The 24,583-nt window shown below is 40.2% G+C and overlaps 1 protein-coding gene across 3 annotated transcripts in view; it reads left to right on the forward strand.

The window, feature by feature from the left end:
• The window catches only part of LOC127005194 (transportin-3-like), a 33,903-nt gene extending 10,953 nt beyond the window's left edge, over positions 1-22,950 (forward strand). The window contains exons 8-17 of one of the 3 annotated variants that reach the window (XR_007758369.1): positions 471-617; positions 3,771-3,976; positions 4,648-4,852; positions 7,699-7,926; positions 8,571-8,705; positions 11,930-12,070; positions 12,411-12,622; positions 12,970-13,063; positions 18,200-18,528; positions 21,108-21,256. Coding sequence is in view for 2 of the 3 variants with exons in the window: in XM_050873888.1 (XP_050729845.1) it covers positions 471-617; positions 3,771-3,976; positions 4,648-4,852; positions 7,699-7,926; positions 8,571-8,705; positions 11,930-12,070; positions 12,411-12,622; positions 12,970-13,063; positions 18,319-18,528; positions 21,108-21,302 (1,773 nt within the window). In the remaining variant the exon portion in view is untranslated. Of the gene's footprint in view, positions 1-470; positions 618-3,770; positions 3,977-4,647; positions 4,853-7,698; positions 7,927-8,570; positions 8,706-11,929; positions 12,071-12,410; positions 12,623-12,969; positions 13,064-18,118; positions 18,529-21,107 lie in introns of those variants that run through there. The other 2 variants (XM_050873888.1, XM_050873889.1) reach the window with 2 other exon arrangements.
• The last annotated feature ends 1,633 nt before the right edge of the window (positions 22,951-24,583 follow it).

Raw genomic sequence — 24,583 nt, forward strand, 5'->3', positions numbered from 1 at the left:
ACGTCAGGCATTTGATAGTTGGTGTGATCCGTCCCAGGTTGGATCCCCAGAGAAACATATAAACAAGATCTAGAGGATACAAAGAGCAGCAACTAAGCTGGTGCTTAACCTGACAGACAAGGAAAAGTTAGAAATGTTGGGGCTGCAACCCTTAAAAAAGAAGAGTTGACATGATTTCAGTGTTGAGGGTGAGGAAAGGAGTAGACATCATTGTTAAGAGATATCTGTTTGTAAGGAACAGGTGAGCAACAATTAGCTTTAAGTATGTTAAACTATTGGAGATATGAAGATCGGACCACACAAGTGTAGCTCTTTTACAGTATATCATAACTGGAGGTGGTACCATCAAGGAATGTGTGTGTGTGTGTGTGTGTGTGTGTGTGTGTGTGTGTGTGTGTGTGTGTCACTTGTCACCATGTGTGGACTAAAATTGGATGATTCTCATGCCATATTGATCTCCTCTTCAATAGGTGGCTGAGATTACTTTCAACTTTTGGTACAAGCTGTCGGAGGTGCTGTATAAGAAGAACTGTGATAACGTCAATGAGCAGTTCAAGCCTTATGTCGAACGGCTCATTGAGGCACTCTACCGACACTGCCAGATGGAGCCAGACCACGTGAGTTGTGCTTCCTCTTATACATTGTCTGCTTTCCTGTTTACACTTCCACTCATCAATTTGTTTACTTAATTTTAAATTCATATCTATTATTCAACCAACTAAATTATTACAGTTTGTTAGTTTCTGTGTCTGCCTCTTAGAATTCCCTTCAAATTATTTCTGCCATCTCTTTATGTCATCCTTGTTCATGACCATTTCTTGATATATTTATCAGGCAACCCATACCTCTGAAAAATTAAATTCATAGATTTTACTGCAGATATGAGAAAAACATACACATTTTTGGTGAAGGTGAAAATGAGAGCAGAGATGTCATCATCTCAGACTATAATTGAACAAACATGAATGACTTCGCTAAATAGTGTGGAGGAACACAGCCAGATGTACAAATTGCACGTCATTTTGGCTAACATTTGAAACCGTGGATGTATAAGCCTTTAAGCAGAATATATAAACCAAGATGGAACTCTAAAACTTCATACATACCTTCAATAGGCTTGATGCAGCAATACTGGGAAGAGGTGGAAATAAGGTGTGTGTTTCATTTTACTGGACAGTTTTCCATATTTTGCTCATTGTTTTTTTGTTTCATGAGAATTCTTGACCCATGACATGCAGAAAAAAAGTTTAATCAAAATGAGTTTCAAGGCATTTTGTCAAAATTTTTTGTTATTTACATTTGCCTTTTATTTAATTTTTCCCTCTGTTCATGAAAGATTCTGTTTCCTTTACCTTTAGTTTTTTGTCATCCTCCTTGGTGATTTATTTAGCTTTTCACCCCTCATGTTTATTTGTTTCTTCCACCAAAACTGCCAGCCGGAACCTGACCACGTAAGTCTCCACCGCGGTATTCTCCTTTGATTTTGGCATCTGCTTTGTTGTTTCAATAATTATATAATTTTATTATTTCTCATTGTGTTTTAAGCATAAGTAATCCATTTCCATTTTATCTCCTCAGCTCAAACTTAGAACTCAAAAACTTCCCTACAATAACCTACCCTAACCTTGTGGAAGCTTATTTAACAAGGGATGAGATATGAAGTTTCCAGTTGAGATTTTCAGTTAAGGATAGACTGAGATTGGTCGATGTACGAGGGGACAGCTGAGTGTTATTGAAGAATAGGGAATAGATGTTTGGAAGATTTTGTCAAGTTGTCAGGTGAAGAAATTGTTTGTTAAGGCATTGAAGAACACCTAAGTTATGTCTGCCCCATTGAAAAATAATAGCAAGGTCAGAGGTTTGGCATTTTGTAGCGTATAGTTGTGAGTTGTGTAATTCCTACTGAGAGGGTCTTATGTTAAAATGTGTGGAGTAATGCAGAGTAGAGTCATCAGCATAAAAGTGAATGAAACTTGTCTGATTTTACCAGCATGTTATTTCTATCATGGCTAGTATTAATGATGTCAAAATCTTAACACTAGTACTTTGGTAATGTTCATATGAAAATGGCTGGTTTGTTTATTTACATTTATTAGCTTAGAGTCCTCATGGGGGCTATGAGTAACTGAGGGGTGGCATATAAAGCTCCGATGAAACCAAAGAATTATAGTAAAATCATGAAGGTATATATAATCATGACATAAGTGAAGCAGGCATGAACTTTTATATGCACTGCTGCTGAGATGCTCAACCAACTGAGAAAGTTTGCACTATTACCAATTCCTTGGAATTTCTGGTAATAAGATCCTTCTGATAATAAAAAAAACTAAGAAATTGGGTAATGAGAACTACTTCAGGCCTGGCACCCCTGCACAGGGCCTTTGTGAACACCACCGCCAGTCACTCTTAGACTGTCTAGGGTTGTGCACTCTGTGGGTCACTCACCTTTCTTGTGCCCTCATGTCTGTGTCCATGGAGGTATTTTTTTTCTTTTTTTATGAAAATGTGTTATAGAAAATTAGTTGTGCTGATGCTGGCAGTTTTTAACCCCTCAAGTGCGGGGGTGTAACGTTAAGACAGTTCTCCCCATACGGCAATGTTCTGACGTTTTCCTGAAAATTGATCACATTCCATTATCAATTTCACGGCTCTTCCTAAGCCAGTAGCTTTAATTTTATGAGCATTCGCTTTATCTACCCTTCCTCTTCAATTTGCCATAAACCCATAATCTCTACATCATGTGGTGTTTCCGTGGTGATGTGATGAAGTGCAGTAACTTTAAGCTCTCAGCAAGCCTGTGTTCACATCGCTGCATAAGTTCTTGGTGGCGTGGTGTAGCTAACAGCCCTTCCCCTCCACGCACTCGACCCCGCTACAAAGCCCCTTCATTAACCTCATATTCTTAACTTGATAACCCTGAAGGGTGGTGGGATGCATCCTCAGGGGCCTGAGTATCACTTCCACCATCACCATAATGAGATTGATCTTCAGGATGGCCACCAAAGCAAGGTTGCACAATAATGGGGCTCAGCCTTCCTGATAAAACAAGGGGTTGGAGTTAAGTGCTGTTGATGTCACTGTCTCCAGCACTAATACTACTTTTGAAGCTTGAGGAAGTCACTTGCAGCTCTCTCCCAATTGCACTCACACTGAGAGATCTTTTGGGAGGAAGAAGAGGCATAGGAGGAGTCGAGTTCACTTGCTGTGGATACTTGTTTGCGGAATCAGACGAGGAAGATACAAAAAAAGACCTCCTGGCATTGTTACAGTTACAAAAACACTGAGAATGGCACGGAGGAGTTGTGTGGCAGCCTAGGAGTCACGCTGACCCATAAATTCCCGTGCAAACTTCAAAATTACATCGGAAAAAGGCAGAACATAAAAACCTGTCACCTGCCCTTAACCTGGCAACTGGAAAAACCTGTCACCTGCCCTTTAGGGATTAAATTATTAAGGGTTGAGGTGAGTGTTTGTCAGTGTTCTCCACTTCCAGGAGCTCCTTTACCACAGCTGGTAGAGGGATCAGACCCACACCCACCGAAAGCCACAGCCAAGCCAGTCCTTTATTCTCATGGGTCTGGCGTAGTACTAACTTAGGATATGACTAATTTTGGAATTTTTTAATATTGTTCTTTTTTTTTATTCATGTTTTGCATTTTTGGTTGGTTGAATCCACAGATGCAGAACTCACAGAAATGGAGGACCGATGGCATTGTGCTTCTCACTCCGTAACTGCCACCTCCTTATTTCATCTTTCTCACACCCCACAGGACACCATCTTGGCACAGCAAGATGACTTTTATGAGTTCCGGGAACGTGTACAGGAGTTGATCAAGGATGTGGTTTTCATCTGTGGTTCCAAGCTGTGCTTCCAACAAATGGCACATGTCCTCCAGGCACCTGATGTCACCAAGAATTGGAACCTCTTGGAAGCAGCACTGTTCATCATGCAGAGTGTCGCCAAGAACTTGGTACCGTAAGTATTGCCTGCCTGTGTCCCTGATTCATTTCTGTGAGCATTATCATTATCATGTTAGTCCATGTCCTGTAGCCATGGCAGCCAGGGTTTCAAAAGGGCCTCTGTCAAGAGTTAGATAAAAATTTCCCAATAAAACATATTTTGAGTCAGGAGGACAGATTGCCCAGTAGAATGGACATGAATGCTGTCCAGACTCTTAATGTGTTTAGGGCAGCTTTAGGCACATGATGGAACTTATTTTTTATTCACTCATTGCATGCCCCCAGATCAGGAATGTTAGAAGCAAATGGAGAAATAATCGTATCTTCACAATCATCATCATTGACTTCACATCTTTTACACATACAGCATGGGAGGTTCTTGCCCGACTAGAAGCCTAGTTGGTATGCTGCCTTGGCTTCTAGTTGGAAGGCTCGGGTTCGATTCCCGGAACTCAGTGGTGTTCATTAAAGCCTGTACTACATAGAGACATACCTTGTTACCCTAACTGACATTGACTGACTACAGACTCATCAGAAAGGTTCCACAACCATTAAGTGATCAAAGTCTGCTGTTGGCCTTTAAGTTTAAAAGGGAATGTAGTTATTCATACAACATGCAAGCCCCATAAATCCAGCTAAAGCTACTCCTCTTCTAAACTCTAACTCTGTAATGCTGCTCGCCTTCAGGGAAGAAAGTGATGTGGTGCCGCCCATCCTGGAGGGGGTACTGAGCCAACCTGAGGATGTGCACCTACAAGTGGCCTTCACTTCCGTGCAGCTGCTGGCAGAGCTCAACGAGTGGATAGCCTGCCACCCAACCTTCCTGCCCCATGTCCTCCAGTTCCTCACACAACGGTTACACAACAAACACTTGGCCACTGTCTCAGCAAAGGTAAGTGTGTGGATGTATATTTACCTAGTTGTAGTTTTACAGGGCCTGGGCTTATGCTCGTGTGGTCCCGTCTCCGTATCTGTACTTGTCCAGTTTTTCCTTAACCCGTACAGTACCGGCCGATTTAAATATTTTTGGCTTGCCCATTACCGGCCCTTTTTTTTTTTTTTAGGCTTAAAAATGTTCCATGTGATGGGAAAAGTGGAAAAAATAAAAAATAAACATATGTCATTGACCTACTTTTCGTGGGAGAACTCCATGAAGTGTTACCACGGTGTGGCTGGAAACGACCCCTGTACATGATCGATGGTTTATGGGGGATTTGACAAGTGATGGAGGCCAGGTAGCACATTTTTGTTGCACACAGGTGTAGAATTCTCCAGAGAGCATCATTTCATGGGGTATAAGTGTAGGATTTTCAGAATTTTCAGGACAGTAGAATCTCGTGTTACAAAGGCGGCTCGATATAGCCTATATCCTCATCTGGCACATAATCCTTGTCTGAACCAGAGTCTGAGAGTGCTCCCACGTCTTCTTAAGATGAGGAAACCTCAAACTCACTGTCTGTCGCCATATGGCAAAAGGAATTGGCGGCCGCAACATTGTTTAGACTTGGTCTTGATCTTGATGTCACAGGTGGCTTGTGATTCCTAACTAGCTTGGGTAGTGTTGCCAATGCTACAAATGCACTCACACAGTGTTGCCGTTGTCTGCAGCAGTCTCTGTAGCAAAAATAATCCCGCTACATCGACTGTAAGTGTTTAGCAAGCCCGACGTGTATACGTGTCGCTAGTACTGTATGGGTTAAAGTTGTGCACACTCTTTGCCAATACTACTTCCTCACTTAATCTATTCCAAACCTCTATATTTATTTGTGGGAAGCTATATTTTTTTATGTCTCAAGAATCTTCTTTTTCTCAATTTTTTACTGTGTCCTCGTGTGTTGCTGGTGTTTCTTACTTCTCTTAGTAGTAACTCCTCATTATCTACTTCTTCCATTTTATTCCACAATTGTAAATTAGTATTAGGTCTCCCCTTTCTCTTTGTTCCAATGTTGGCATGTCCATTTCCTTTAACCTTTCTTCATATGACAATCCCTCCAGTTCTGGAACCATCTTTGTTGCAATCCTTTGTATTCTTTCTAATTTTTTTACGTGTTTCTTCTTATGGGGAGACCACACAGTTTCTGCATATTCCAACTTTGGTCTAAACATAGTGGTAATCATCTTTTTCATCATATCCTTATCCATGTAGTGGAATGCTATTCCTGTATTTCTTACTATTCTATACATATCACCGAATATCCTATTTACATGACTCTCAGACTGTTCATTATCTTGTACTGTCACTTGTTACAGCCCTCAATCAAGATGCCCTTTCCCTTATGACCTTCCTTACCTGCCTTCCTGTTCATTAGCTCTCCACACACTTGATCATCATCTTCTGCACGCCCCTTAGGTTTTCATTTTTCAAAGAAGCCTCTCGCGTGGCAGTCTGTCATAATATACACAGCTTTAACCCTTTAATGCCTGAATTATTTGCTCACTGGTAAAAAAATATCTGATGCTTCCTTCATGTTCATTTTGCTGCACAGTTGATATGTATATAACTTTTTTGATATATACTTCAATTTACATGGATTTTTTCAAACGTGACAAAAACGTCACACTCGTCCTTCATGCATTTAAGTTCAATTAGTTCCTTTCGGAAACATACATTTTGTATCTTAAAAGTATAATATCTCTCTCTCTCTCTCTCTCTCTCTCTCTCTATATATATATATATATATATATATATATATATATATATATATATATATATATATTATATATATATATATATATATATATATATATATATATATATATATATATATATATATATATATATATAATATATATAAATCATCATGTGACTGTCTGAGGTCCTTACCATCGTCCTGACTTACGGCATTGCGCTCCACAGTGCGCTGTATGCAGAAGAATCAAAAGGAATCCAATTCTGCATGACACATGTATTTTTACTTGTGAAGGCCGAAGTCAACGAAATAGTTATGTTTGAATAGCTATCCTAAATGCGAATGATGACAAATAAAATGAAGCAAAATACTTACTAATGAGTGAGAGAAATGGAGGAAAAATACCGCACCCATGTGCACGTATCAATGCGTCACCCATCTCTGACAAAGAGAGTAACTTGAGGTGCCAAACACCACTTATAAACTGCATTGACAGTGACAGGAGCACTCAGTAGAGCGTGACGGCTCCGTAGCACCCAGCGGTGAGTTGATAAGGTCTACGGTCTTATCATGCCATCCATTTGCTTCAAATGTAACAAAATCGTTACCATCGTCACTTTAGGGTTAATGTAGAAACTCAGAGCTTTGAAATAAATGATCTTTCTCCATGAATTCAAATTGTTGTTTAGATGTAAAATATTCTTCCAGGAACAAAACTGATCTGTTCTTTTATGTGTGGGTGTGCATGTGTTTATTTTAGGGGGGAGATGGGGTGTACTTAGTAGTGGTTTGCAATGGTGGAGTACACATTTGTCATGTTTGATCTTCTAATGTAGTTCGGATGATGGACTTTTACTGTATATAGAGTACAGTTTCTTCCTTGATTTTCCCACATTAGTGAATAAGTAAGAATATAACTTAACCTTCCTCTTCTGCATTTTTTTTTTTTTTTACAATTTTATTCTTATGCTGTTATAATATAAAAGATTAAACTCACACATACTTTCCTTGACCTTTGCTCAGTATTTTGAAATTAGATTAGCTTCTAATGGCAATTCTTTTTCCAATATGAAAGTCAGACATTCATATCAATCTGTGTGCCTTACAGGCCCTGGATGCTATCTGCCAAAGCTGCCGGGACCACATTGAGCAGCACTTTGATGGTCTCATGCAGATCATTGCCTCCCTGGACTCCTTCAGCATCAGTAACGAGGCAGTGGTGGGACTGCTCAAGGGTGTTGCCTCCATCCTAGGCCGCCTTCCTCGTTCTCGCATCAAAGATGACATGCGGCAGCTCTGTCTCCTCCAGATTACCAGTCTTGGGAAGCTGATTGAGGTAGGGGCCGACTACTAGTGGAGTATGTGTTGGGGGGAATGGAATAAGGCTGGTAATGATAGGGATGGAGGGAATACAAGAGTGTTTGAATACCAATATGAATACCTCAAATTTCTAAGAATATGAATGCTAGCACAAATGCAATGAATTACTAAGAATTCAAATGAAAATATGAATGCTTAGAGAAAGTATTCAATCAAAATGGCAGTCACTTCCGCGGTATTTTTCCACGGGCTATTCCTTGAATAATGAAATCATGACAGTCAGATTATACTAATAATACAAATACTTTGTGCAAGTATTGACATTCGGATGAGAATATATTTATTTATAGTTGAAATAATTTTAATTCAAATACATCCAAATACTGTACTTGAATGTATTTGAATATGAATCCCTGAGTCATGATGAGTTTGATAAGAATGGAATCTTTTTTTTTGTGTGTGTATGTGTGCTTGTTTGTTTGCTGTTACTGTTGCCCTTTTCATATGTTCATTCCTCCATCAGCTATGTATTTTTTGTTCCTAGAGGGTAAAAGCCACTTCCTTCTTCATGCAGGAAAATGAAGATGATGATTATTCTTGGCTTTAAAGAATATTTTTATTTAACTGTTGCATTCCTGTATTGTTATTTTTCACCTGTAGGAGAATGTTCCATCTGAGAAGAACACCAAAAGTGACCCAGTTGTGTGGCTGGACCGTCTCGCCGCCATCTTCCGTAATGTGAACCCCACTGTGCAAAATGGGGAGCAACATCCCTGCCAGGAGGTGGTGATGGAGGTGGGTGCTGCAGGGATGGGTATCCCAAACCCTGTTTGAGTCGGCCAGAGAATATAAGTGGTTATGTGGCCCCTTGCCATTTTTCTTCCTTAAGAGTGAGCTTGTTTTTGGTTTGTGATAGAGCATAGTTAAGTATCACAAAGTGTTGTGAGTGAGTTGGAAGTAAAATCTATTCTTGCAAGACTGTACAGGACATTTAGGAAATATCAACATACTCTTTTTTAACCTTCTGGATAAAATGATACTACTCAAGAGAGAATCAACTTCCTATTATTATCTCTCTTCTCTCCCTCTTGTTCTAATAACTCCCTTTATTAATGACCTTCCTCCCATGAACCCATTTTTTTCCTTTGACTTTCCCATAAACATTCTACCTTACTTTTTTTTTTAACCCTTCTCCCCTCTCCTTACATCATCCAAGACTCTTCCAATCTCTCCTACCAGCACTACTTATCTATAGCTATCAATATTTTTGATGCCCTATCCCCTCCTATGGATTCCATCCCTCTACTTTTATCTCCAATTTCCTGTCAGGCCAATATACCTCTGCTGGAGCAGACAGTCACAGTTCTGTCCCTAAACCCATCAAAGTGGTGTTTTGCAGGGCTCTATGTTCATTTATGATAATTCCAAAGCAAACTTTTCTGTCCACTCCTGTGCTGATGACTACTTTGCATTACTCAGCTTCTAATAAGAGACCCTCCGAACAGGAATTTCTGGACTTAAAGCTAGACACTACAGAACGCATGACCTCTGACCTTGCTATCATTTCTAAATGGAAAGTAACTTGTATCTTTCAATGCCTCAGAAACTCAATTTCTCCTCCATCTGTCAACTCAGTACAATATTCCAAATCTCTATCCCCTATTCTTTGATAACACTCAGCTTTCCCCTTCTTCCACAGTAAACATTTTTTCATATCTCATCTCTTGCTAAATTGGCTTCTAGGTTAGGCGTTTTGTACGTCTCCACCAGCTCTTTCCCCCTTTTCAGATGCTATCCATCTGTATTGTCTCCACCAGGGGCTTGTCTGCCCTCGCATGGAGTATGCATCTTGTGTGGGGGGGCTCCACATGCAACCCTTTTGGAGAGAATAGTCAAAGGGTTTTTGTCTCATCAACTTCCCCCCACTTACTGCTTTCTACCCTTCAAATTCCACTGCAGTGTTGCTCTCTATCTAATTGAAATATATTTAGTAATACGAGTACAGCCATTATGGAGAGGTTTTTAATTAAAGATACCATCTGAAACTTCCGCCAAGAAACGGAAACGCTCTATTAATCCATCATTCCACGACTAAAAATTCACAATATATATATATATATATATATATATATATATATATATATATATATATATATATATATATATATATATATATATATATATATATATATATATATATATATATATATATATATATATATATATATATATATATATATATATATATATATATATATATATATATATATATATATATATATATATATATATATATATATATATATATATATATATATATATATATATATATATATATATATATACGCTGTAGGCATCTTCCGTGGGGCCTGATGGTCGCCCAAGGCTTCCAGGTTGGGCCTGATGGTCGGCCCAGCCTGATTTGGCGCAGACAAGTGTTATAGTAGCGCCCTCTTGCTTGGCTTATGCTGCCCCGAACTCGTTCTTGATTCGCTGGACGGCTTCCTCTAGAGTCCGGGTTGATGGGTGGTCTTCAGGACAGCATGTGGGTAGTTTTAAGCCACTCATGCGGTGACTGAAAATCCAGTGGTAGCGTGAGGATTCAAACCCGTCGTCCATCACGGGCATTGTGGGTCCAATGCACGCTATCACTGCCACCGCCTACCTAAATATATATATATATATATATATATATATATATATATATATATATATATATATATATATATATATATATATATATATATATATATATATATATATATATATATATATATATATATATATATATATATATATATATATATATATATATATATATATATATATATATATATATATATATATATATATATATATATATATATATATATATATATATATATATATATATATACACACACACACACACACACACACACACACACACACACACACACACACACACAATTGGGGTCGCACTGAACAGTTGAAAGTGCTGAATGGAGTCATGCTAGGAAAGGTTTGGGAACCCCTGATCTACAGCTTCCTCTCACTTTCTGTCAGCAGTACTCTCAGTTACCTACAATTAGGTGTGTTTCCAACTACTTTCATCCTTACACTTAACTTCTCTACTTTGGCTTTGCATTCTCTCATACAACAATCCATATATGCATTAAACAACCATGGTGACATCACACCCCTGTCTAACATTCACACCAACACAAAAACTCTCACTCACTCAAGGGGAGGCGGTGGTTGAGTGGTTAGCGTGCCAGTGCCACATCCAGGAGGGCACAGGTTTGTTTCCTGCCTGCCACCACAAGCTTGGATTTTTCAGTAACCTCCGAGTGGCCTAAAACTACCCACATGCTGTAAGATCATCTATCTGCCTGGAATCTCTACCTGTATTTTCTCTAAAGAGAGGATCAAAGATGAGCCTAGTGGGGCAGCATGAGCCAAGCAAGATGGCATCACTATAAACACTTGCCTGCACCATAGCAGGCTGGGGCTGACCATCAGGCCCCACCAAGAAAGCCTACTGGTACTATAGGCGGAAACATGCACCGGAGCATCTGCATCCCTTTAAAAAAATTGATACTTCGAAGTAAATGCCCTGACGCTATATCCGCAAGACATCCTATAAAGGCTTTTTGTCCACCCTGTCAGGCCTTCTCTAAACCCATGAAAGCAGCAAACATTTTCCTATTCTTCAGGTTTTCATCTGTCATTTTCAGTGCAGAGATCTGATCCATGCATCTCATCCCTTTCCTGAAACCTACTTCTTCATTCCTTACACTTTTATTGGTTATTTTCAGCATTCTCTTATTTATGGCCCTTCCATATACCTTTCCTGACACACACTGTATGCTCATTTTCCCATAACTGTTTCAATTTTCCTACATCCTCTTTCTTTTCACAGCAGGACAGTGGTGACATTTCTCCAGTCTTGGTGCTTTACCCTGCTCCTGTGCCTGATTACGTATCCACAGCATCCTTTCCACAACTACATCTCCATCATAATAGTTATCCTGTTGCAGGTGTGGCCCACACTGTCACTGACTTTCCAAAAGTACAGCAGTGACCTGCGTGTCATGGAGCACTGCTGCCGCTGCCTGCGCTTTGCTGTGCGTTGTGTCCACCAGCAGTCAGCACCTCTCCTCTCTCCTCTTGTTGAGCAGGTGGGCTGAAGAAAATCTCCTCAGTTTTAATATTGATATAATAAATATTCCTTCTCCATCCTATAGTCAGTAGTTATCAATGGGTTCATTCATCAGATCTACTTGTTTGTTGTCTGCAATATCATTATCATAGTGTAAACAGGCACCATAAGGAGATGCTTGGATTTGTTATTGCTATGCCGTTGGCATTGTCTCTGTATTAGGTAGGTTGAGTTGCCTCACTATCATTATCATGTTCCAGGTAGCTTAGTTATAAGTGTTTCTACCTGGACTTCCAATCCTCCTCCTCCTCCTCCTCCTCCTGTCATTCTGCTGACCACTTCCCCTTTTACAACTGCAGATTGTAGGGCTGTATGTAGCTCATGGACACAGCTGCTTCCTGTACCTGGGCAGCATCCTGGTGGATGAGTATGCCAGTGAGGCCGGCTGTGTAGGAGGGCTGCTGGCCATGCTGGAGGCTTTCACGCAGCCCACTTTTAACCTCCTCACACAGCCCAATGGCTTCCGTGACCATCCAGACACTGTGGATGACTGGTTTAGGCTGTGTGCCAGGTGAGTGGTGGTTGTGGTGGTGACTTGTTGGGTAAGGCTGGGAGGATTGACAGGCAAAGTTGCAGTTAGTAGTTGTAATAGCAGTAGTTGGTAGCTTACTACTCTAGAGTTGGTGTCCAATTATCATTTGCAATGCTACAGAGGCCTGTCAACCTATCAGTTTTAAAAATCATTATATTGCTCCTCACTGCTTTGTGTGGAGCTTGTGGGACACAGATTTCAAGGAGAGTATAGGGAGAACAATTTCACAGTATATCTTGGGATGTAGCACCTGTATTGTAATTATGAGAACTGTACATTTGATAGGTGGGATTTTACTACTAAGTACTGTATACTTTTGTGGTCAGGTTCCTGCAGAGAGCTCCTGTGGCCTTCCTGCAGTGCTCAGCTGTTAACACCATTTTGGAGTGTGGTCTACAGGCTTGCATGCTGGACCATAAGGTGGGTAATTCATATCTGTATCCCAAACATTTGTTTATCATTTATGAGTGTGTGTGTGTGTGTGTGTGTGTGTGTGTGTGTGTGTGTGTGTGTGTGTGTGTGTTTACCTATTTGTAGTCTACCCGCTACCGGGCCCGAGCTAAGCTCTAATAGTCCCGTCTCCATATCTACATTCATCCAGTGTGTGTATATACCTATTTGTATTTACCTATTTGTTGTCTACCAGGCCCAAGCTAAGCTCTAATAGTCCTGTCTCCATATCTATATTCATCCAGCGTTTCCTTCATTTGTTGGACACTGCTCGCCTCCACCACCTCTTCCCACAAGCTGTTCCATGTGTTAACACTTCTATGTGGAAAACTATACTTTTTCAAGTCACTCAAACAGGTTCCTTTATTAAGTTTCTTTCCATGTCCTCTCAGCCCCTGCGTTCTTGCAGTTGAGAAGAGATCATCTCTATCCACCTCATCAAACTTATTTACCAACTTATACAGCGTGATCAGATCTCCTCCCTACCTTCTTTGTTCCAGTGTCATCAAGTCCATCTCCTTCGATCTGTCTTCATATGTCATATTCGAGAGTTCTGGGACCATTTTAGTTGCAATTCTCTGTATCCATTCCAACTTTCTGATATCCTTCTTTTTGTGAGGCGACCACACAACTGCAGCATATTCAAGTTTTGGTCTTATCAATGTTGTTATTATTTTCTTCATCATTTCTTTGTCCATAAAATGGAATGATACCCTTATATTTTGCATCATCCTGTAGGTTTCTCCAAACAGCTTGTCTATGTGCTTTTCTGAGGATAGTGTGTCTTGCATCATTACTCCCAAATCTTTTTCTTCATGTACCACCTTTAAGTTTTCTTCTCCCATCCTATATGTTTTCCTCGTTCTTTTTTTACTTTTCCCCATTTCCATAATATGGCATATGTTTGCATTAAATTCCATCTCCCATAACTGGCTCCATCTATACACTCTGTCCAGGTCTTTTTGCAGTTCTTCACAGTTTTCCTCCATTCTCACTTTTCTTATTAACTTTGCATCGTCTACAAAAAGGCTCATATAACTTTTTATACCCTTCGGCATATCATTTATATATATTATGAACATTATTGGTGCCAGAACTGAGCCTTGAGGAACTCCACTCTCTACTTTCTTCCTATTTGATTTCTCTTCCCTAATCACCATCCTCATTTCTCTTCCTGTTAAGTAATCCTTTATCCACTCGATAACCTTTCCGCTCATTCCTCCCCACTGCTGTAGTTTCCAGATTAACCTTTTGTACGCAACTTTGTCAAAAGCTTTTTTTCAAATCGAGATATACACAATCAGCTGATCCTTCTCTCTCTTGCACCACGTCTATTGCTCTTGAGTAGAAACATAGTAAGTTGGTGACACACGATTGTGTGTATGTGTGTGTGTGTGTGTGTGTGTGTGTGTCATCTTATTTGTTTGCTTGATTATTTATTGTTTGCCTAGTTGCACAGTCTACCATTAATGCAAGCAGGTTTGCATGTTTACCTGTTATTTTTGCTAATCTGAAACACTCCCTTGCCACTGCATGTCTAAGTGCATTTCAATAAAACTTACCTGTCTGGCAACTCAGCTACATGATTCAGTATTGCCAACAACTGACTTCATTGTCTATTGTCAGTGACCTAATGGGGAGTCAGTGGGAAAGGGTGTCTGGCCAAGTTTCTTAAGTCCCTTTTTCCAAGTAGTAAAGTTTTTGTTTCTGTGATTTTGGTGCAGTAATAATATAATTATTTTAAGATGTAACCTCATTCTTTCTTAGACTCCTGTAACTCATCCTCATGTTATTGATGTAAACCAAGAGCATGGTGTGGGAGAATACTCATTACTTTAGGTCCGGACTCCACAAAACTCGCCTCTCTCCACAATAGAGTAGCTTTCCTTTTGTTGTCTAGTTTCCCTTATATTCCACAGAAGCATCTTGCAGGCCATTAATGAATGTCTTAAGGATGCAAGCCAGGATTTACTTTTGGTTGTGCAATCAAAATCATCCGATCATCTTGAATTGTATCTATTTAATGGCATAATAATTAATGTAGTACTTCTAACCAGTATTCAACTTTCTACATTGAAAAATGATGACTTAAAAGTATTATGATAAAAATATTCAAAAATTTGCAATATTTTGAAGCCTATCTTCTCAGAACCTATCATGTAATTTTGATTTCATCTTTCTTGGACATGTTCTGTCCTTACAATTTGGTTGGAGGAATTAATTCTACATTGATTAGCTGATTTTTGACAAGCATTTATTCTCTCAGACATATTTTTCAACTTTCTGAAATAGAAAATTGAATTTCAGGAAATATTTTGCAAGCTTACAATAAAGATAGGACAAAGTCCTCCAACCATTATTTAGTTTAGGTGGTATAAAAATTTATAAATAAAAAAAAAAAATCATCAGTCACAGAGAAGAGAAGATAGCATTCAAAATACAGTTATTCTTTGAAAAATCACTTTTGAGAAAACCCTTCCTAAAGTTTAGGCATAGGCATGCATGAACCAGGTAGAACCATGACAAAATTTGTTACTTTCATTTTGAAGAAGCAATGGGGATTAAATTAAGACCAAAACCACTGCAATTGGTTAATAAATAGTGAATGCATGGGCTATCAACCATGACTATATGACAAACTTTTTTTTTTTTTTGGGGGGGGGGGGTCATGAGCACAGAATTACAGACTCAATATTGCTCATCACCTCCGCCAATGAAGTTGGGAGGAGGTTATATTTTCGGTACGGTCAGTATGTTTATTTATTTGTTTGTTTGTTCGTGAGCAGTCTCCTGTGCACAATTTTGCAGATATCTCAACCAATTCTTCAGGGAAGCTTCGTGTCCATCCAGAATAGAACTCATTAAACTATTAGTGTCAAAGGTCAAGGTCGCACAAAACGTCAGATTGGCCATAGCTTCAGTTCTCGTCATCGTAGAGACTTTTCATATTTTAGCTCATGGAAAGATGCTCCTTGCATGGCCTTGACCTTGACCTCAAAAAGTTTCCAAAAAAATAGAATTTCATCAAATTTCGAAACAAATGCTTCCATATGATGCATAGGATCACAGTTGATGCCTATACCAATTTTCAGGATGACCTTTGGCAGAGGTGTGCACTCTCTGAGTACTATGTGTCTAGTTTGGGTTATTTTGTGTGCATATTGCTGTGCCAAGTTAAATATGAATATTTTTTGGGCTATTTGATGAATATAAAATAATACGTTAGGCCTTTTCTGGTTTTATAAAAGCTCACCGCTGGGCCATTACAGAATTTATGTGAGATGGGCTAGACACGTGGTGAAGCAACAGGTGTGGTGGGGGATGGAGTAGTCAAAGGAGGTGGTGGGTGAGCGGACAGCAGGCAGGGGAGGGAGGTTGTTGGTCAGCTACTGGCAGGGAAATTTCAGTCTTTTTCCACCTTGCAGCCAAAAGCTTGTTCTTTTCTGGCTTCCCCTTATATATCCTGTTCTTCTTAGGCATCTTGAATGTGCATAATATCCACTAGAAGAATGAAAAGCTCTTGAAAATGATAACACCGCGATGACCAGCCGTGTGTATGTCTAGTAAGAACACATGGCCTTGTAGAGCACCTTGTAGCGAGGCTAGAGGTTTGAGTTTCCAATGAGAACATTAACTTACCAATATTTCTAAATAAATAGCACAACAAGAGCGAAAAATAGATATAAGAGGATTTAAAGTCCACTTGCGTGACTCGCCCATGATGTAAACAAACGCCCAGTGGCGTGACAATTAAGTTTTAAATGGCCCATGCAGCAAATAAATTTCGCTCTTTGATGCTCAAACTTGGTGGAATGGTAGAGCAGATATTTCTCAGAATTTTTTTCGTGCGTGTGTTCTTTATTAGATATAGGTTCATAGTACGAGTATTTTCTAACTTCTTGCTCAACTAACATCCTCATTACTTTCCTTCTTTGAAAATTTAGAAATGTTTTTTTATTCTCAAGATTGATCACTTTACAAATCTTGCATGCTTCCTTCAGGTGTCCTCTAAATGACTTGCAGTTCTTTAACCCTTAGACTACAGGTGTAATTATATAACACATCAGCAGCCTTGGCCATGGCTATAAGTGTATTTATATAACGCATGCCATTTACCGCTGGAATATTTCTGTGAATGTAGTGAAAATGGGTCATATGTGCTTATGCTATTCTTAGCATAAACTTTGGCAGTTGGCAACCTCCTCCTATCAGTGAGTCCTATGCTAGGTGCTGAGATGTACGAGTCGTGAAAACGTTGAAGTCTACTGAGAAAAAAAATAAACTTTTTTTTTTGTCAAACTACTGAACATAACTAAACAAACTGAACTTCACTGAAATCAAGACATTTTTATTGATCGTCAGTGTATGTTTTTGCATCTGGAAATATCCAGAAACACTGAGCTAATGCCCCCTCACCCACATTCCCACCTCTCCTGCTCCCAGTAAAGCTGAAGTTAAAATTTTAACATCAGTCATCAAGTTCAAGGTAAGCTGAATTTGATGAGAACAAAATGAACTTGATTGCAGTGATAGTAATTGAGCTCAGAATAAAAAAATAAAAAAAAAGCATTCAGTACCTACTACAAAAAAATTCTTAAAGTGTGGGAGTCGCAGAGAGAAATAGCTGTCTCTTAGGGGTTAAGAAAGGCTTTCATATGCATTGTGTGAAGTTGCATCCACACTAAGTATTGATCTAGCTGTCTCGTCTTGTTTTTTTTTTTTTTTTTTTTTTGTGTGTGTGTGTGTGTGTGTGTGTGTGTGTGTGAGACCAAGCGTCAGTATAAATACTAGAGCATAAAATTATATGAATGCCGGTGGTGGCTGGTTTTGAGGGTCATTTTATTTTAATGGGCTGCCATATGTGGATGAAACAGCACAGTAACACCCTGATGTCTTGTTGGTTAGTTAGTATTTTCATTCCTCACAGTGGCATTTTTTCCAGCCATGGTCTTAATGACAATTTTTTTTTGTTATCCCAGTATGTAGAAGTCTAGAGTATTCATGCTCTTTCACGCTCATTCACAGAGGTTTGTATACACACACACTGCACCACCAGACTACTGCACGCCTTCCATCCTTTATTTATGAGTTACTTCCTGTGGCCAGCTGACGGCAGTACCACTCCGCCACCCCTGGACCCCACTCACCACCACCTCCTCTACCACCACCACCACCACCACACCTCTCGCCTCACCATCACCTCTCCCCCCCCACCCTGCACACAGGAGGCCAACTCAGCGGTGCTCAAGTTCTTCCAAGATCTCGTTGAGGCCGGGAGGAAACATGAGGATCGCCCTGACTTCGAGACCCGAAGGAGACTGGTTACAGAGATCTTCAACACTCATGGGGAGAGTCTCGTGGGAAACTTGGTGACGGCAGCTGTGTTCATCCTCCCGCAGTACATGCACCATGATGTTGCCGAAACCTTCTTCCAGGTGAGGTGCCCCTGGTATTTTGTTTTCAGTGTGTTTGGCTGATTGCCTTCTGTCTTTAACATGCTGTGAATGATATAAAGGGGAAAGATAAAGGGTTCCGTTACTCAGGAGTGTAGGGTTAAATGAGTAGCCTCACCTGTGTGCAAGGCAACTGGCATGTGGAGTGGGTTGGTTATTTTTTTTTTCTGCCACCTTGAACCTTCCTAGTATAGTTAACCAAGTACACCCATTAGCACTTCTAATGACAGCCAGTTGTAGACCTTTGTCGCACCCAGTGCCTATTGGCTTATGATTTTTGGCTAAATGTATTAGATTGGAAAAAATGGGTCGTGTAGCTTCCCAAGACTTGCTTGCCATTGGAAACTAGGCTGTTTTAACCCTAAAATGACGGCCATCATTTATTTAATTAAACACGGGGCGGTCCACACAGGCGGACATTGTTTATTTAATCAGACTCTGCGCCACTAATTTTAATGTTTAGATCAAATTTGGCTGATTCTGTGACTTGCCGAGTTGTCTGCCAGCATATCTGACCCACGTGGATTTGAAATAAGATCATTAGGCCTCACTGAGCAGCCCTGGAACCCAAAGATAAAAAAACACAGGGAAACACAGTGATGCATCAGGAGGAAAGGACAGGAGAGAGAGTGAAGATTATTCTGCGTACAAGGATAACAGTGATGAAAACATTGTGAGTAGTGACAGCAGTAGTGATAATGACTTAGAGAGTGATGATGTTATCTCACTATCTGTACTACACTCTAGTCCAGCAAGTGCTTCCATGACAACACTGCAGGGTAAGAAGATGTAAGGCATGTGTTCCCGCGACTGAAACAGCCAGCTCTGAGGAGGACTGAAAGTGAGTAAAGGAGATGTTGTCTAAATTATTTCAGTATAAAGAACAATTCATATTATTGACATTCAGTCGTGAGATGGAGGAAGTGTGAAGCATGCCGCCACCGTTGTCCTGAAGAGGGTGGCCATTGTTGCTGGAGCTGGAGATAAACGTAAACAAACGTGTTTGCTAGGAGGAGGAGGAGGAGGAAAAATAGCCCAGTGTGATACCCCCTTCACACACACACACACACACACACACACACACACACACACACACACATACACAACTTATGAAAATATTGGAGAAATATGTCTTTGTCAAGCCGGTGGGGGATATTAGGCTACGTCCCCCCTGTCATGCAATGCTGCGTGTCCATGCTTGTGTGAAGTGTTTTATTTCTCCACACTAATTTCTTCCCTCTCCTGCACTTCTCCCGACAAGCCTATCTACCCATCGTACTAAAATAAGGGAGTAAAATTCAGTGAATACATGATCAACATGGTACCGTATTTTACTTGTTTGTTTATGTATATGTACTGTATTTGATGGCTTATAAGACGCATGGGCTTATAAGACGCACCTCCAATTTCGACAGGCATTTGAAAAAAAAAAATAATGAACGGGTTTGAACCACGAGTGTCAGGTGAAGATTTTTCACCCAACATTCGTAGCCCTTCCCACCACCACGTCATTATTAAAGTTCACATGTATTGAGATCCTTATCAAATCACAATACTTTACATTTAAGATCCTTAATATTTGCTGGGACCTACCAGAATTGGTCCTTCTTAGAGATTCGAGGGTACTGCTTTGAGATGTAAACAAACATGGTGGAGACAGCGACATTCAGTTTGTGCATCATATTTCTTTGTTATTATTCTACATCACAAGTCTAGTTGTTGTAATGTTCTAGTATATTTTTAAAACATAAGGAAGAATGAAATTTCAATCTTAAATGTGCTTCAATTTTTGTTGAACACGTATGTAAAGTAAGAATGTTAAGAGACGAGCAAAATGGAGAAACAGGCACTTTTAAATATCAACCTATCTTCTCAATATCTCGTCAGCATTATCCATATATTGTTTGTGTGTATCAATCAAACAAAGTTAACAGTTTTATGAAAGTCTGTCTTACCTCAATGATCCCTGTCTACTAAGAAAATATAGTGCGTCCTGCGTGTGTTGTCAAGTTTGGTGTACAACCATCCACTAGTTTGTTTAAGTGCAAGCATTAAGTCACTTAATTTTCTTCCTGACTGGTGTCATTTTATATGAAGTAGTGGTAAGTACTACTGTTATGCACTGTTACTTTAGAAAAGAGTTGCCGTTGTTGCTGTAGTCAAATATGGTATATTGTATGCAGTCAAATACGGTATATTGTATGTACATATCTCGGAATTATCAGTGAATTTATGTTTGTCTTTGTGCACCATTTCATTCCTCATATGTTGATATATAATACATGATGATTATATTTAGTTTTATGGCTTAAATATAGGCATAATCAGTGGTGGTGTTTAAAAGTTGGCGCACACAGCAATCTCGGATAGCCGCACTTTCAACGCTGCTGGGGCGAAAAGGTTAAGTGTTCCTTAGTCTTGAAACACTATTTTCACTTCCCAGAGTTTTTAGTTGAGTAATTATGTATGTTGTTCTTTTTTATTATGTATGAATATTCAAAGTGTTGATCAGTTTAATCAATTCATATGGCCTTGTTTCACCTCATTTTCTTTATTAACAGATTATGCAATATGACCGTCCAAAGTTCTGTGGGTGGCTGGAGGCGAAGCTGAAGGTCCTGCCAACAAAGAATGCTGGTGGAGTGGAAGCTGTCAGTACTACAGAGCTGGCAGAGTTCCACAAGGCAGTGACACAGGCCGAGCGCACGAAGGAGATCACCCGAGCTCTCGTTGACTTTTCCCGGTTCTTTAGCTGACAGGATGGGCCAGCTAGGTGAGGCAGCCACCTTGGAAGGTATCTGTCTGTGACAAGAACGGGGGAGGGTGTGGTTAGGTGTCTTGGGTATGTTGTGCCACGTCTGGGGATGGCCTATGGCCTGCCCAACCCCCTGGCCTTGGGTGGTGAAGAGTGGACTGTCACATTGTCTGTGATTCTCCTGCTAGAGAATCATGAAATGACAGCTATTAAAATATCTATTTTTTACTCTCTGGGAATGTGCAAATTCCTGGAATAGTTGTCAATTAAATTTTGTCTTTTATCCCCTGGTGGGATGATTTATCAACAGATTGAGGTCTGCACTTACCTAAGTCATTCACCTCTTCTCCAAGCACTCCCAGCATCAAAACAAACAAAATAATTTTGATGGGTGATTTTCCTTCACTACCCCTTTGACAGGGAAGTTATTATTTCTTCTTTCCCATTCATAAAATTGAAATTATTTGAGTTTTATTGTTTTATGTCTGGCAGTGAGTGTGGGAGGTTCAAGGTCTGAAAGTCCTATAAAAATGAACAACTCATCATACTAAACCTCTGGACGCTGGCCAAGTTGCAGAGTAATCTGAAGAGTAAACGTTTTAGCTACTCAACTTACAGGTATAAATATTGCACCAGACAGACTTGTATAAATTGTAGATTCCGTTTTATATTTTTATTCTGCATGTGGCCAGGAGTCATGACTTGCGTAGAGGTTTCTGCTGAATTTATCTGCTGGCCTCTGCTTCCCTCTTGTGATAGAGAGGCTGCTGCTGCTGTTGTTGCTGCTGCTTCTGCCCTCTCCAGCAGTCAACACTTGAGAAGTTTCTACATCCATCAAAAATTCCATGACTGTTGGCCAACTTGCTCTTGCCATCTAGTGGCAGTGGGGTATAAGTTTGAAGATTCTCTGATGGTGCAGTGCAGGTTATTATTTTTCTTTTTGATGAACATTTCCAGACATTTGACAAATCAAAGTGTTTCATTTCATAAAAGAATTCCCATATGCCGGATTAATTCTTGCAATATTTCTACATTGATATTTTTACTTGTAAAGAATCGTTTCTTTTACGTTGCTGGGATCAATTCTAGTCCAAGCTTACTCTCGGTTCCTCCAGTCACTGCACATCAGCTAGTCTGTGTGTAGCCAGCCGTAAGAAAGCCATGCTTTGATCTGTTTGTTATCTTGAAATCTGTCACACAAGTTGATTTCACACTGAATTTCAGAGACTCAGGAAGTGACAGTGTTTGGACTAAGCAATTTCCCAGATTCATCACAAAGTTACTTTTCAAAACTATGCCACTTTTCTTGATGTATGAAACCTGTCTTGTCATGGGGAATGCACTTTTGATGGGGCCTTTAACCTACCCTAAGTTCTACCTTTGTCCAAAGTATTGTTGGAAGTTACTCCATGGAGAAGTGCATGTGTAGGGAAGTCAGTGTGGTGAGGAGTCGTTACCTTGCCATAAGGTAGTCTCCTACTCAAGATGGAAGTGGTTGGTACAGCAGTGAGATATATGAGAGAGGAGGAGTATTTTTACACCTCTTGCCCCTCCCCCATCCCCACTCCATACCACTGAGGTCATTCCCCACCCATATGTGGCTGGCATATTTGTTTTGTTAAGATAAATACAGTCATAATTACTTTGTATTGAGTGGTTATCATTTTTCCTAAACTTAACAGGTTCCACAGCAGCTGATGTACTAGTAGGCATGAAACTCCCTTCCAAAAAGTTGAAGAAATTTGATGCGCTCATAATAGAAAGAGCAAACTCGCCTGCAAAAGAAAACAAATTTTAGCTACCACAATAAGTGTGCTGATTTTTTCATGTCAAGAGGTGAGTTTGTCTCTTAGTGAAAAGAGCAGGTAAAGAAGGCAAGTTTATCTGGCTTCCCTGGCCCTGGGGCCAGTTTTGTTTTCATGCAGTTTCTCTTACACAGGTGTCCCCCTTTTCCAAGCCTGTTGCTGTCATAGGGGGCTTTGGGACTAGTGATTGGTGCCCACTGTCAGGAAGAGAGACCTTGTGACTACTTCCTTCTGACCTTTGATCTCTGTCCTTGATCCAACAAGTTTTGTTTGAACTTTCCTTTCTTCAGATTTTTACCCTCACTTCCTCTCTTTCTCTCTCCTCCTTGACCTCCCACTATCCCCCCCCCCCCCCCTTTTTATTCCTAAGGCATGAGAGCCATACTGAGAGGATGCGAGACTAACCTCATGTTTACTGTGGACGGTCTGAGGGTGCCATTGACATGGTAGACCCTTTATCTCTTCCATTGCCCTTACTCCTCATGGGCATTTTCAAGAGTACACTAATTACCTCTCCCACCTACTGAAAAGCTCACCCTGTTGAGGTCTTAAGAACAACATTGCTTTGGCTTGATCTTCCATGTCATCAATTACCAGGTAAGACGAGTTAAATTGGGTGCAGAAGGGTACCTTGCCCAGTTGTTGTTGGATGCATTTTTGGAAGAGAAGAGTATTGCCCGCTGTTGCCAGTATGTTGAAATAATGTTTCAGTTTTTAGGGCCAGAGGGAAGACAGGTAGGGGAAGTTGAGTACTGGTGAATGGACAAGGGTGGAAGGAAGGACAGCCTAGGTTATAGGTATTTTGCAGAGTCTAAGGGTGGTTATGAGGGAGGGTACTATCGAAACGAAATGCCTGTGGAACACCAAACTCGAGCTGTTATGAACGGAGACGAGATCTGGCAGCGTTGCTCTTCCTCCCCCCTGTTCCTCCCCATCTCCCAGGGGGACAGGAACTGTCAGTTGTCTTTTAACCCCTTCAACACGAGGACGTGTATACTGTGTCCTTGCGTGCCCAGTACCATATCCGAGGACGCACACACGGCGTCCTGGCTTGCTCTAGCCAATATATGAGTTATTTTATCTATATTTATGCTTAATCTCAAAATTATCAATTAATTTATGTTTCTTTATGTGCAGCATTTAATTCTGCATGTTTTCATGATGATTATGTTGAGTTTATGGCTGAAAACTTGTTATATTCAATAGCAACATTTGAAATTTGGCGCACGCGGCAATCCCGGATACAGTGCAGGGCGCTGTTTTGGCCTGGCTGTAGTGAGTTTCTTTATGTGCACCATTTAATTCTGCATGTTTTCATATATAATACATGATGATTATGTTGAGTGTATGACTGAAAACTTGTTATATTCAATAGCGACATTTGAAATTTGGCGCGCGTGGTGATCTCGGATACGGTGCGGGGCGCTGTTTTGGCCCGGCCGTAGTGAAAGGGTTAATATTCTCCACGTGTGTGTGT

The sequence above is a fragment of the Eriocheir sinensis genome, chromosome 29 (genome assembly GCF_024679095.1).
Source record: "Eriocheir sinensis breed Jianghai 21 chromosome 29, ASM2467909v1, whole genome shotgun sequence".
Taxonomy (NCBI): domain Eukaryota; kingdom Metazoa; phylum Arthropoda; class Malacostraca; order Decapoda; family Varunidae; genus Eriocheir; species Eriocheir sinensis.